At 40.1% G+C, this 15,059-nt stretch overlaps 1 protein-coding gene across 4 annotated transcripts in view; it reads right to left on the reverse strand.

Annotated features, from left to right (window-relative positions):
• LOC306883396 (ecto-NOX disulfide-thiol exchanger 2-like) overlaps positions 1-15,059 on the reverse strand; it is a 249,548-nt gene that overhangs the window by 73,367 nt on the left and 161,122 nt on the right. For all 4 annotated transcript variants that reach the window (XM_079438610.1, XM_079438612.1, XM_079438609.1 and 1 more), the window contains one exon: positions 11,189-11,320. In XM_079438610.1, the coding sequence (XP_079294736.1) occupies positions 11,189-11,320 (132 nt within the window). The remainder of the gene's footprint in view (positions 1-11,188; positions 11,321-15,059) is intronic.

The raw sequence follows: 15,059 nt of genomic DNA on the forward strand, positions 1-15,059 counted from the left end.
CTGTCAGTTAATGAAGATTTGATGAAGAACTCGTGGCTCGATTGGCTCTTGTCGTGTCAGAAAGTGATAAGCCTTTCAGTTTTATGGACTTCGCCATCTTCGATTTTACTTTGATCACTGTCGCTATGATTACTGGTAAGGAATACGGGCTTGACTCCCGTTGCACGTTCATACAGACAGTATTCTAAACACAACTGTAAGTTGCTGTGTGAACGAGACATTTCGAGACTCACACCTGCAAAGAAAATGTGGTTGTCAATCCCAAAAACTGACAGTGTGAACGTATCCTATGACAGTAAAGAGCCAACTTGTGTGGCAAAAACTTGAGTTTAGTCAAAGTCTCTTCAAGGAAAGTCTGATCACTTGGCTGCCATATTTTCAATGTCTCAATGTCTCTTTTGGGCATCCAAGACCATTCCTATCTACTTAAATGGGGAAATACTGAATTCTCAAAAACTGCTCATCACACCCACATTTAAATTTCAAAAATCATTTCAAATCTGACATGAACTGTCCCCATCTTATGCTCAGATAGCATTAAAAAAAGCCCATTTTTGAGGCTAGGCCAGCCAATGTGCATGTGCAGTCTGCTTTTATCATCTGATCGTGGTTGTATCTCTCTATTAGTGCTACTGGATCTTAGCGCCACGTTTGACACTATCGACCACAACATTCTTTTAAATAGACTAGAAAATTATGTTGGCATTAGAGGAAGTGCACTGGCATGGTTCAAATCGTACTTTTCAAATCGGTATCTGACCGCCATCAATTTGTGGCAGTAAATGAAGAGGTATCATACCAATCACAAGTGCACTATGGAGTACTTCAAGGCTCAGTACTTGGCCCCTTACTTTTCACGCTTTACATGTTACCCTTGGGAGATATCATTAGGAAACATGGTGTTAGCTTTCACTGTTATGCTGATGATACCCAGCTCTATATTTCTTCGCGACCTGATGAAACTTGCCAATTTGCAAAACTAACGGAATGTATAGTTGATATAAAAAACTGGATGACTAGCAATTTCTTACTGCTAAATTCTGAAAAAACAGAGGTGTTAATTATTGGACCACAAACTTTTGCATGTAATAACGTATATCACTGTCTAATACTTGATGGCTGCTCTGTAAATTCTTCGTCTTCAGTTAGGAACCTAGGCGTACTTTTTGATAGTAATCTTTCCTTCGAAAAACATGTTTCTAGCATTTGTAAAACTGTATTTTTCCATCTTAAAAATATATCTAAATTATGACCTATGCTCTCAATGTCAAATGCAGAAACATTAATTCATGCATTCATGACTTCGAGGCTAGATTATTGTAATGCTTTATTGGGTGGTTGCTCTGCACGTTTAATAAACAAACTCCAGCTGGTTCAAAATGCAGCAGCTAGAGTTCTTACTAGAACTGGAAATATGACCACATTAGTCCGGTTCTGTCAACACTGCTCTGGCTCCCTATTAAACATTGTATACATTTTAAGATCTTGCTAATTACCTATAAGGCCCTGAATGGTTTGGCACCTCAGTATTTGAGTGAGCTCTTATCGCATTATAGTCCTTCACGTCTGCTGCGATCTCAAAACTCTGGCCATTTGATAATACCTAGAATATCAAAATCAACTGTGGGCGGGAGATTGTTTTCCTATTTAGCGCCCAAACTCTGGAACAATCTACCTAACACTGTTCGGGAAGCAGACATGCTCTATCAGTTTAAATCTAGATTAGAGACCCATCTCTTTAACCTGGCTTATATAATACACTATCGCATTTCTATAATTCAAATCTGTTAAAGGATTGTTAGGCTGCATTAATTAGGTCAGCCAGAACCGGGAACACTCCCCAAAACACCCGATGTACTTGTTACATTGTTAGAAGAATGGCATCTACGCTAATATTAGTCTGTTTCTTTCTTATTCCGAGGTCACCGTAGCCACCCAGATCCAGACTGTATCCAGATCAGATGGTGGATCAGCACCTAGAGATGACCTCTACAGCCAGGACACCTAGATGAGCCCCAGAGACTGATCCCCAGTGAAGACCCTGTCTCCAAGACGGCCATCGGGACAAGACCACAGGAACCAGATGAGTCCTTTGCACAATCTGATTCTGCTTTAGCCTAGATTTAAACTGCTGATTTTGTCTGGCCAGAGGAGAATGACACTATTTTGACAAACTATTTCCCCGTCTAAATACTGTAAAGCTGTATGTAAAGCTGCTTTGACACAATTTTCATTGTTAAAAGCGCTATACAAATAATATTGACTTGACTTAAGTGACTACGTTTACATGGACAAGAATACTTCGATTTTAATACGATTAAGACAATACTCTGATTAAGAATCTACCATGTAAACAGAGATTTTTGAATACCTCAATCCGGCTAAAGTCATAATCAAAGTAAACACAAATCGAATTAAGACATGGGGTATTTCTATTTTAGTCGCATTATCGAGGTGCAGTACAGACATGTAAACACTATCTATGTTCACAATCTATGTTCTATAACATGTAAAGTGGGAACATGAAAGGATTATTCTAAATGCAACTCATGTAAACACCTTAATCATAATATTGTCTTAAATAATTAGAAATTAGAAATAATTCGATTACCGATGTCCATGTAAACGTAGTCAGTGTGCATCTCAGAACTGAATTTTAGGCAGCTGGAGCTACTAATGGCAGCTGCAGTGATGCAAAGATTCTAGCAAGTGGTGATTGGCTTGTTTTTTTTTAGAAGGTGGAAAATATTTCACCATGTGTTGAGCTTTCTCTCATTCAAAAGTAATGTGCATGCACCATCTCTGTATATCTAAAGTCTTTAGTTTAGCTTACCTACTGAGAATGAACTCAACAAGATCAGTGTCTCGACTGAAACTCAAACATCCAATCAAATTCCTCCATCTAGTAAAAACACCACCAATGTTCACTTTTGTTTTGTCTGTGAAGGCTTCAAATTTAGGCCTGCGCTTCTGTAACTGTAACTGAATTTGAATTTCTTTTTCCATGTAACACTATTGGTTGAGCTGGAAAGAGTTTGACAGATCTGAGAGGACCATGCTAATGTTCTAACGGTGCCTGAGAGGCTCAATCTTTACACTTTAGGGGGAGATACACTCATACTAATAGTAGTCAATGAACAATAAACTGGGTTAAGAAAATGTTTTTGACATTAAAAATCTTCACCTTTAGGTCTGGAGTGTGAGAAACTTGAATCAGGCCGTTAGCCATCTCTCTTAGCAGTTTAAAAGTAATGTGTGACGGTTCTGTGTTGGGCGGGATGGACGTGGCCCTCTGTTGAGGCCTTTAATGTGCCTCACGGCAGCAGGTGCGGGTCTGCTTGTGCTCTGGCACTGAGGTAATAGGCGCTGGACTGATGAATTATGGAACCTGCTCTCGGCTGGCATGCAGCACATTAAGCAGGCTGAGAAATTACAGGCCTGCTCTCCCAGAGAAGCAGCTGGTTAAAAAATTATAGAGCCTGGAAAGATATTTATTCATGGCACCCATAAGACAGATGATCCTCACAAACAAACGGTCTCTCCAGATAAATAAAACAATACGTTGGTTTAGAACCTGACCTAGTTTAATCAAAAGTAGATTGATCAAATCCACACCGTTTCTCACCGCTGGATCCTCAGGATCATGTTTAGGTTGAGGAAAGGCAGGGGAATATCCTAGGGCAGTAAAGCTTAACAGAGATTATTTACATTTGTTCTCAGAGCAAAGCCCAGGAAGGATTTTCTCAAGCCTGAGGAATAATAGACGTGGAAAGTACACTCATGTTTTCTTGTCTCAGTTCTGTTAACAACTACTCCAGAAGAAAACTAACAGCTTTAGAGACTCTGGAATGGAGCAGTCTCTTAAATGAGAAGATATACAGTAGCCTATAAATTGATAAGCTCGACTAAACGGGGAACAATCACGGTTTGATGTTTGTGTCATTTACAACATAGCTTCTGTCCACCCATATTGTTTATTAAAACCAGGCAGAAAAAAATGTTTCATTCAGAAATTGTTGCACTATTGACGTCACAACCAAGAACATGACCACCTTTCCCTACTTATACAGTAAAGTAAGAAAATATGTTCTGGGGTGAGCAGGGTGTAAGTGCCATGTTGTGCATTTATAAATCAACACTAAGGATGCAAACAAAGCCATATACCTACGAGTGGAGCCAAGGAAAAAAACAAAGTGTAGAAAGTCATGCAGGTTTGGAACAACTTGTGTAGTTGTGTTTGGTGTTGTGACATTCTGCTAAATATCTAACAGTGACCACCTCAAATTATGCAAGAGACACCGAAAAAACAACCAACAAAATTTATGGCAAAACGCAAGAACAGCTTTTCCATTAATTATTGTGGGATTACTTTGAACACTTTAAATATTGATGCTGTACTGGAATGCGTGTTGGATATTCCACTAATAATATGCAATACTTCTAAAACCTCGATTCGCTTTGGGCAACTGCATTAAAAGGCAGCCATCAATCAAAAGAGCAAGAGAGTCAGAAAAATCAGCCTGGTATTTAACAGCGGAGAGCTGCTGGCGACCACTGAAACACTCTCTGCCTTCCTCCGCAAACGTCCCCCTCAGCAGCACCGCTGAAGAATGACACAGTTAGACCCCGTGAGGCATGTTGGCTATTCTCAAATGAGGCATGTAAACCATCTCCCAGCGGAATAAGTCAACATGTCTTTGTGGGAAATCTGCAACCGAAGACCTGCAGTTTCACACTACAATTCACCCCTGACACGGACAGGAATTTTGGTGGCCGGAAATCACTTTACCCCACTACACCAGAGTATAGAGCCTGAGCTGTGCAAAGATCCGCTCTGACAGATGAGATTTTGGCCTGTATAACCATCATTTTCCTCATTTCACTGAGATTGGGACAGCCACGCAACTGTTTCCAAACAACACCAGATGTGAATATAGCAGCTCCACACGTTCAAGCACAATGCACTCATTATATTTGTACAGCAAGTTCACTAGTATAATGGTGAGATTTGATAAATCCAGCGTCAAACAATGCCCAGTGTCAAGAACCGTGTTAAACTGAACGCCTAATAAAAGTTACAACAGATGCTATATTAAAACTCTGGAAAGAGGTGTGAAAAGTATTAGTATCAGAAGGAGTGAGAATCAGCTTCAAGACAAACGCTAAATAGTTTGCAGGATTGACTGTAAATGTTCTGCTATATCAAGTACTTTTGGTTATCACTACATTAGAGACTGAATTACAGTTATCTGCTATTTCTATATACTTTGACAGCAAATCATTTCAGATGCCTTCTGTTCAGACATTGAAAACCAGTCCTCTCATATCAGCAGCAAAAGACATTGATTCCCTGATGACTGCTGCAGGCTTCTGGTTATTGACTGACAAATCTGAAACAGGAGATGTAGCTGGCATATCAAACAGCTCATAAATTGACAGGTCAAGATCATTGAGCAATGTCTAAAGCATGGTTTCCCAGGCTTCGGATTCATACAGCTGAAGCATGTTGCCAATAACATATTTACTTCACCAGAAGCAAGCAGCAGTCGGTTCTCAATATGGGCTCTGCAACACAACGTTTAAAAAACTATTACAATCTATTATAATCTACAAAGTTATGGAGGTAATCAAATTTTACAGATGACAGACAGATAGATAGATAGATACAGCAAATAGATAGATAGATAGATAGATAGATAGATAGATAGATAGATAGACAGACAGACAGACAGACAGACAGACAGACAGACAGACAGACAGACAGACAGACAGACAGACAGACAGACAGACAGACAGATATAAAGATGGTAGAAGTGTAACAGTACGCATATCGTGTATCGAATGGTTCACGGGCAAGTTCCAAATGTAAGTGATCATCCCTATCCGCTTGGCGTGGGGACTTTGGAGTGAACAGGGCACGTGCGAGCCATTATTTAGTGGTTTTAAATGCACTTGGCAAAGGGAGAGTAATTTCCTCATTATCTTCAGCTGGGATGTTCCTGTGACAGCAGTTGTCCGTCAGCAGATGTCGCTGTTTTAATGTCATAAATGTTTATTTTTATTTCTATTATTGTTGTTAGCATAACTGATGCATTTTTAAAATATGCTATATAATATATAAAACTTTTTAGAACGTAAAATGTATATTTTTTTATGCCGATGACCATCAGCGAATCTGCTGACGGACAACGTGCTGCGTTGTCACGGGAACATCCCAGCTGAAGATAATGAGGAAATTACGCTCCCTTTGCCAAGTGCGTTTCATACCACAAAATAATGGCTCGCACGTGCCCTGTTCAGTCCAAAGTCCCCACTCTAAGGATGATCACTTCCATTTGGAACTTGCCCGTGAACCGTTCGATACACGTTACGCATACCGTTACACCCCAAATAGATGGATGCATGGACGGACAAACGGACAGACAGACAGAGACAGATAGATAGACAGATGCTCATTTGCTCAGACAGACAGACAGACACAGAGTTTCTGTAAATAGATTTGACTGGTTTGTTGAGGAAAAATGTAAATGTGGCTTTAAATCACGACCATAAAAGAGTCTGAGCTCAGCTGGAGTCTGTTCCAATTAGCTGTCTTTCCTGATGATATTGATCATAATATGAGCTCCCCATGAATCCCGCGGATACAAGTATAATGTATCACACAGCAGACCCACATTCCCTGCCTAAGGAGACTAGAAATATAGAGCGGCATAAAAATATGGCCTGTGGACTCCCCCAAAGAGCAATAACACATATCTCTTTTATGCATTCATAGCATAAGTCTTATTTATACAGCTGAATGAAGAGTCAAGAGCTGCTATACTTGCCCACAGGTCCCCATGAGGTGAGATCTGCTCAACAGCAGAAGCTGAGAAACCTGCTCTGGAGAGCAGAAAGAGGGAAAAATGCTAAATAATAAACTCAGAATAACAGTGGATGTGGAGGAAGATGTTTACGAAGACACAGGAGTCTCTTTTATACTAGGGAAGTGAGCTAAAGCGAGCTGTGTGCATACTACATTGCTGTGAATGGAGAGTCAACAGAAGTGGGGGAGGTTTCATGTTGTTCTTAAATCTACTGTAACACAATCCGACGACATCGCCAGGACTGGTGAAACACCTTCTTGCGACTTAGAAGATCCCAGTCAGATAAAGCTCAACTTGAACTTGAACTTGAACAGTCCTCTCGGAATACCATCTCCAATGCCGCAATCCAAAACCGTGTAGCTCAAAATGTGCCGACACTGTCCACGGCATGAGAGGACTGAAGCTGCTATTCCTCCGCTCGAGAACAGCAGGTCAGAGATTCTGAATAATTAATCACAGTGAAGTGCAAGCCAGACCGAAGCCAAGTAAAAACACACAGTACAGTGTGCTCATCTAGAATACACTGTAGATACAAGGACTGAGTGATATACTGAATATTCACTAGGGGTGAGCGATACTGACAAAAACGATATCTCAATGTTTTTTTTCAGGGGAATATGTCGATTTTGCTGAGTGTCTTTTTGTGCTGGTTCTTCAGCTAGTTTAGGCCTGTTGTGGACAGCTGACTCACAATGCTCCTTTATTCTCTGTGGTTGGTTAGTTCACACATTATAAGGTTGTTATCAGTCAAATGAAACAAAAGCCATTTTTGCACTGCAGATGTGGCACAAAAGTGGCATCTGAAGTGGCCTTGAGATTTATAACAGATTTATGCAGATTAGAGTAGGTATAAATGCATTCATTAAAAATAACATTTTGAATAATGAAATAGGAAATTTCATTTCGGACACTTTACACATACTGCTGCGTGTACACAATCCCACAAAAGACTCAGCAATATATGTATGTTTACATGCTCATGCACTACAAATCATCCTGCTCTGTTCCTCAACCAGCTGCTGACTCAAATGTCTCTCTTTGCACATGTACAGTATTTGTGAAGCATTCGTATAGTTTGTATTTTTTATCCTCTATTTTTTTAGTTTGTATAGGGTAAATATTTATGTGAAGCATTCGTATTTATTTCATTGTTGTATGTCTGTATTTATGTAGCGAGGCACGACATTTCGTTCCACTGTATGTCCCCACAATTTGGTTGAAATTATTGTTAAAAAAATATTTTTTTAATGTACTGGGAAAAAAAAAAATATTAGAAAGATAAATATTGAAAGTAAAATTTCTTTAGCTATAATTAAAGAATTATAGCTAAAGTTGCTCAACAAAAGTTTGCACTCTGAACTTTAAAAGAGACACACTTCATCTCTCTGTAGATTATAGCATCAGATGTGCGTAATGGAGGCGGGACTGATTAGCTGGTTGGACTACTCCGTGTCATATTCATAACCGTGTGACTCCACACAACTTGCTGAGGTGGCAAAGTACAGGAACAGAATGGAGTTTGTGGTGAGTTTTAGTTTGGGAGAGTGTTAGGATGTTGGAGGCAACAGCTGCTCCCTCTGTGTGATTAATGAGGTACGACTCGAGGCAGACAGTACTGCCTCTTCCCTGAGCCTCCAATCAAAACACAGCCTGAGTCAATGCCGACTGAACAGAGCGGGTCATAACAACATCATGCAGGCCCAGTTCTCCCCGCAGCACGGTGGAAAGGACGGGTCAGTAGAAAGCTCAGATCAAAGGCTGCGTCCTTTATATTATTTAAAGCTAAGCAGCCTAAGGAATCAATGACAATCAAGGAAAGAGAACGGGACGAGGAAAGTTGAGAAATATCTATACGCAGAAGTGAACCGCTGTGATGCCCTGTTTCGAGGCCTTCATCTGTATTCTTCCAGTCTCTGCCAGGCAGGAAGCAAGAGGAGGCAAAAAGGCTCCCAGAATTCCCCGCGGCGGGACTGATTAGAATAAAAGACCCACAGTACTGGCGGAATGAGCTCCTGGGAGCCAGGACACATTAACAGCACTAAGAGCCGTTTCATTCCAGCTCATTGCATGGCTCACAGATCAAGGCTCCATAGTCTTTCTGACATAAAACTGCCATCATCATTTCTCTCCTCCCAATGCCAGTCTATAAACAGCTAGGCAAACTCCATAATTTGCTCTCGGGCATTGATCTCGCAAAATGGGAGCTCGAGACGTTCGCATGGCGGCCACGTAAACAGCGCAAATGAAATTTGATAGGAAAATAGCGTAGGTGGCTAGAGCATCCCCACGGCCCACTTCATTTGAAACATTCGCCTATAGCGGCCTACACCCGCGCATATATATCTGCGACTGCGACTTTAAATGAGACAAAGGAGGTGATTTGCGAAACTCCACAGAGAATTTATTCTAAAAGAAAAGACACATGCATGCATAAACTGTGTTTATACTGATAAATGCAGCCCATAATTTTGAATGATACTGAAAAAAGGACAAAAATTAGATGTTTGCTGCCCATCAACAGGCGGCCCCCGTGGGCCAAAAGTGGCCTGCACCCGTAGCCAGATTATTTTGATAGCGGCTGGTTCTGAAATAGATCTGTCATGACAGCAACAATTACTCACAATCAGAGTATGTGAGCGGAGCGGTGTGATTTTTAATGGAGCGAGTTAAAAAGTCATAATTCTGAGATAGAAAACTCAGATATAAACTAGAACATATGTATTTTCTCCCCTCAAAACTGGACTTTAACTCGCAATTCTGACTTTATAACTCGCAATTGCGAGTTTATATCTCATACAAAAAAAAAAAAGTCAGGATTGTGACTTTCACATACTCTGATCAGACACCACCACACAAATGTGGCTTTTTGTTAATGACTGTCACAAGATTTTACACAGAGTAACAGCTCACTACCAGTTACAAAATACACTGTAACAATCAGTCATAGGCAATTCTGGTTGCTTTTTTCATCAATTAATATCTTACATTGTCCTTCGGCTATGTTCTGGCCCGCCAATCTAGTCGAGAAATTTTTGCCCAATGTCAAACTTACTTGCCGACCCCTGCTTTAGTGTTTTCATTTCAGCGTAATGACAATCCATCCGCCGTGCAGTTGCATTGCATTCTAATCTCCCTGGAATTAAATCGACGCTTCAATGGCATTTTTGGACCGTTCACCTTTCGCGCACGCTAATAAATGATGCGGTGCGAAAGAGAAATGAGTTCTGAAATGAGTCCTGTGGATGTGTAGGTTTAAGTGACTCATGCGCACCAGCTGAGATGTTCTGCGTCTCCATCCAGCTGGCATAACACAGCCTCTGCTCCCAGCATCACACAGCCGCTCCTTCGCATTGTGCTGCCGACTAACCAATGAGATGAAAAAGCCCTGAAACTAATTGGCTACTCTGATGGCACTGTGGGAATGTGTTTGAAGTTTTCCCACTGGTACTTTCACACTCTTGCTGACTCAGTGGAGCGCTCTGCTTCTGGCCCACAGGATGCATCAGCCTCAGTCTCTGGCTAATACTGCAGCACAGGGAGGCAGAGCAGCAAACATACATAGATCCGTTGCAGTCTGGTCCACACTGCAGCTTATTTGATCCAAAAACAGGTCATTTAGCACGTAATACAACCAGTCCATCATTCTATTTTTATATGATGATTATAGGGTGAGTGCAGCCAAAATCTGACAGCAAAATAACAGAGCGGTGTGAAACAAAGTGTTAGCTGATTCAAGTAATGACACGGCAGTTTCCATGGCAGTACAGGCCAGTGTTGTTAACAAAAACTAAAACTATTAAAACCATTTCTGTTAACTGACATTAAGAAATCAGATCAAATAAAAATATAACATAAAAATTTGAAACGTGCTGGCTAATAAAAAAATAAATACAGCTAAATAGAAACATTAAAGCTAATAATAATAAGAAGAATAATGGCAAAAGCATTAGAAAAAAATTCTGAAATGAAAATAAACAATACTGAACATTTAAAAATAAAAGGTCATTCAATTCATCAATAAATATTAGAGTATAAAAAAATAACACTATGCAGAAAATGACAGGGAAATTTCCATCCATCTAAAACTAATAAGAACAGACTTTTCCACAGATATATCTCAGCAAAAGAGTGGAAATCTGCCAGGAACAAAATATGTTACTAGCAAGTGTTTTCACGATATCCAACATTTCAGTAGACAGAAGTACTAGGCTACACTTCAGAGGATCTTTTTTTTTTTTTTTGTAGAGAAGTATGTGATTAAACATCAATAAATAAACTAAAATTAAAAGCTTGAAATGCCATTGAACAGTATGGTGAGTTACCTGACATGATAGGTTGTCCAGTCATGCTCATGGGGGGCATCCCGAGGTTGTTCATGGCAGTCGCCCAAGCATTAGGGTCTGACATGGGCATCGCTAAAGAGTTGGAGTCCATGACGATATTTCTGAGCCCCTCTAAAAGAGAGAGAAAAGTCTTCATCAGCTTAACACATAAAACATATTTTATTATGATAAATTGAGAGCTTTTTTAAATTGATGTAGGTGCCAATGTGTTTTAGCACACCATCACTTCAGAGGAAACAGACTGCCGTTTTAACTGCTGCCAGAGGTCTGATAAACTTCAGAATCGCCCACCGAAAGAATGAACGCTAGAAACAGAGCTCAGAGAGTTCCCATATCTGAGGTGTGACCGCTGTGTGCGAGAGAACATATGCTTCCTGTGCGGAGTGGGCGGCAGTCACACGGAGGAGATCATTTCTATTGAGAAAATGCCATTGTGTTTCGTGGTTGGTCAGGGAATTATTATACGGAGATAATGAAAAACAGCATGGTAATTAGTTTTCAGGTTCTCCAGAGGGATATCAAAAGTGGTTTTGGGCAAAACATCTTTTATAAAAAAAAAAAAAAAAAAAAAAGCACATTTATTTAGAACAGAAAACAAAAAAATGACCTTCTCGACATGTGACTTCATGCTTTGTTTCCTTATTTAAAGATAAATCACCCCTCGAGGGTTTACGGGATCTTTTAACATTTAAATAACGTCACGTTGTGTCTAAATTTGCATGATTATACATCAACAACTCGGATTCTGCTCTCAGCTGTTCACGTACTCGCACTAGCACTCTGAAATGATTAGTCTCTATGGCAACACTCATAGTGCCAACATGGATCCATTGTTGTTATTTAATTTCTATTTATTCACCTCTATACTTCTTTGGAAAACACTGATAAATAAAGAACATGAAGCAGGTAACACTGGCTACAATAAAATGACATTTCAAACAGAAATATGAAGCAGAAACCAGAATGACGTACAGAACTACTTTTAAATGTTATTTTATTTGAACATTCGGAAGCTCGTAATCCTTCGGTGTGAGCAGATTGGAGCAACAGGCAATTTCCCTCCCACTGAAAGCAGTCTGTAATCACGCCCTTCCAAATCCTCGCCGGATTTTTCATTTTCCGCTCCTCAATCACTTCCCACTCATCGGTTAAAGAAACTTTACTCCAAAACTAAATGCCTTTCAAAAGTTTGGGGTCTTTATGTTTTTGAAAGAAGTGTCCTTAACACTTTGGATTAGGGAACACATATTTATTATTAACTAAGGGGTTTCCCGCTCCTTTACTCCTACTTTACTGTTTATTGATAGTAAGTAAGGTAGTTGTTGTGGTAGTTAAACATTTAGGTAACAGGGTTCTAGAATATGGACATGCATTATGTGCTTTATAACAATTAATTAACAGCCAACATACTAGTAATATACATGCTAATAAACAACTAGTTTAAGTGATTAGTTTTCCCTAATCTAAAGTGTTACAGAAGTCTTATGTTCACAAAGGCTGCATTTATTTGATCAAAAATCAAATATAGAATAAAAAATTATATTGTGAAATATTACTACAATTTTAATAATAATTTTAAATAATATATTTTTGATCATTTTAAATATTATAATAAATTTTATAATAAAATGTGAAACTTTTTTTTAAAATTAATTAATCTAAACCCGTGCTGTGTTACTGTTACTGCAAACTGAGATTTTGTTTTTGTTTTTAATTTTTTTTAGGACTTTTTGATGAATAAAAGGTTGAAAAGCATTTACAGTAATTGAAATAAAAATTGAGAAATTGATAAAAAAAAGTAATTGAGAAAAAAAATCCTACTCACTTTTATACATTTATATGAGTTTTAAGTTTTAATCATCACATTTCCATCTCTCTTTCATTCTGATGGCTAACAGTCCATTAACATGTTTTAATTCATGGTGAAATCATGCTGATGTGGAATTGTATTCTGGCCCGTTAAAATGCATGTAATGTTCATGATGGAGTGAGAGAACATTGTGAGACTTTCAGAAACACATAACTGTTCTCTCTGCTCCATTTCCAGTCCTCAGCGCTCACACACTCTGATCAGCAGGCTAGAGGAACGTTACAAAAGCCTTATCCAGTATAAACACACTGCCATCAAAGCATCGCGCTGTGAAAGTGTTTAAGAGTACTACGGATAATGCAGCACTGCAGAAGAGTGAAACTGAAGCCCATACTTCACTTTCTGATGAAAGGACGTAAATCTTGTATACAATCGGAGGATATGAAGTTTGTTTGGTCAGGAACTGGAACTCATTAAAAGCTCTTTCACTGGCAGGCAGAAAATGCATTTTTAAGATTGCTTTAAAGATTACTCAATAACAGCACAGGATGTTTGCTGGACCAACCGCCACCTCTGCCAAGCCTGAAGAGGCCATTTGTCTTGCCAGGATGGAGAGGAGAACCAAACTGATGACAGAGCAGAATCAAAGAGTGAAACCACCAGAACAAACTCATGACTTTGTACAAAGTTTATGTTTGTATATACATATGTATACATACACTGAACAAAATTATAAACGCAATGCTTTTGTTTTTGCCCCCATTTTTCATGAGTTGAACTCAAAGATCTAAGACTTTTTCTATGTACACAAAAGGCCTATTTCTCGCAAATATTGTTCACAAATCTGTCTAAATCTGTGTTAGTGAGCACTTCTCCTTTGCTGAGATAATCCATCCACCTCACAGGTGTGGCATATCAAGATGCTGATTAGACAGCATGATTATTGCACAGGTGTGCCTTAGGCTGGCCACAATAAAAGGCCACTCTAAAATGTGCAGTTTTATCACACAGCACAATGCCACAGATGTTGCCCGTGAATTGAATGTTAATTTCTCTACCATAAGCCGTCTCCGAAGGCGTTTCAGAGAATTTGGAAGTACATCCAACCAGCCTCACAACCGCAGACCACGTGTAACCACACCAGCCCAGGACCTCCACATCCAGCATCTTCACCTCCAAGCTTGTCTGAGACCAGCCACCCGGACAGCTGCTGCAACAATCGGTTTGCATAACCAAAGAATTTCTGCACAAACTGTCAGAAACCGTCTCATCTGCATGCTCGTCGTCCTCATCGGGGTCTCGACCTGACTGCAGTTCGTCGTCGTAACCGACTTGAGTGGGCAAATGCTCACATTCGATGGCGTCTGGCACTTTGGAGAGGTGTTCTCTTCACGGATGAATCCCGGTTTTCACTGTACAAGGCAGATGGCAGACAGCGTGTATGGCGTCGTGTGGGTGAGCAGTTTGCTGATGTCAACATTGTGGATCGAGTGGCCCATGGTGGCGGTGGGGTTATGGTATGGGCAGGCGTATGTTATGGACAACGAACACAGGTGCATTTTATTGATGGCATTTTGAATGCACAGAGATACCGTGACAAGATCGTGAGGCCCATTGTTGTGCCATTCATCCACGACCATCACCTCATGTTGCAGCATGATAATGCACAGCCCCATGTTGCAAGGATCTGTACACAATTCCTGGAAGCTGAAAACATCCCATTTCTTGCATGGCCAGCATACTCACTTGACATGTCACCCATTGAGCATGTTTGGGATGCTCTGGATCGGCGTATACGACAGTGTGTTCCAGTTCCTGCCAATATCCAGCAACTTCGCACAGCCATTGAAGAGGAGTGGACCAACATTCCCCAGGCCACAATCAACAACCCAATCAGATGTGTTGCACTGCTTGAGTCAAATGGTGGTCACACCAGATACTGACTGGTTTTCGGACCCCCCCAATACAGTAAAACTGCACATTTTAGAGTGGCATTTTATTGTGGCCAGCCTAAGGCACACCTGTGCAATAATCATGCTA

This window comes from Barbus barbus, assembly GCF_936440315.1.
Source record: "Barbus barbus genome assembly, chromosome: 17".
NCBI classification, from domain to species: Eukaryota; Metazoa; Chordata; class Actinopteri; order Cypriniformes; family Cyprinidae; genus Barbus; species Barbus barbus.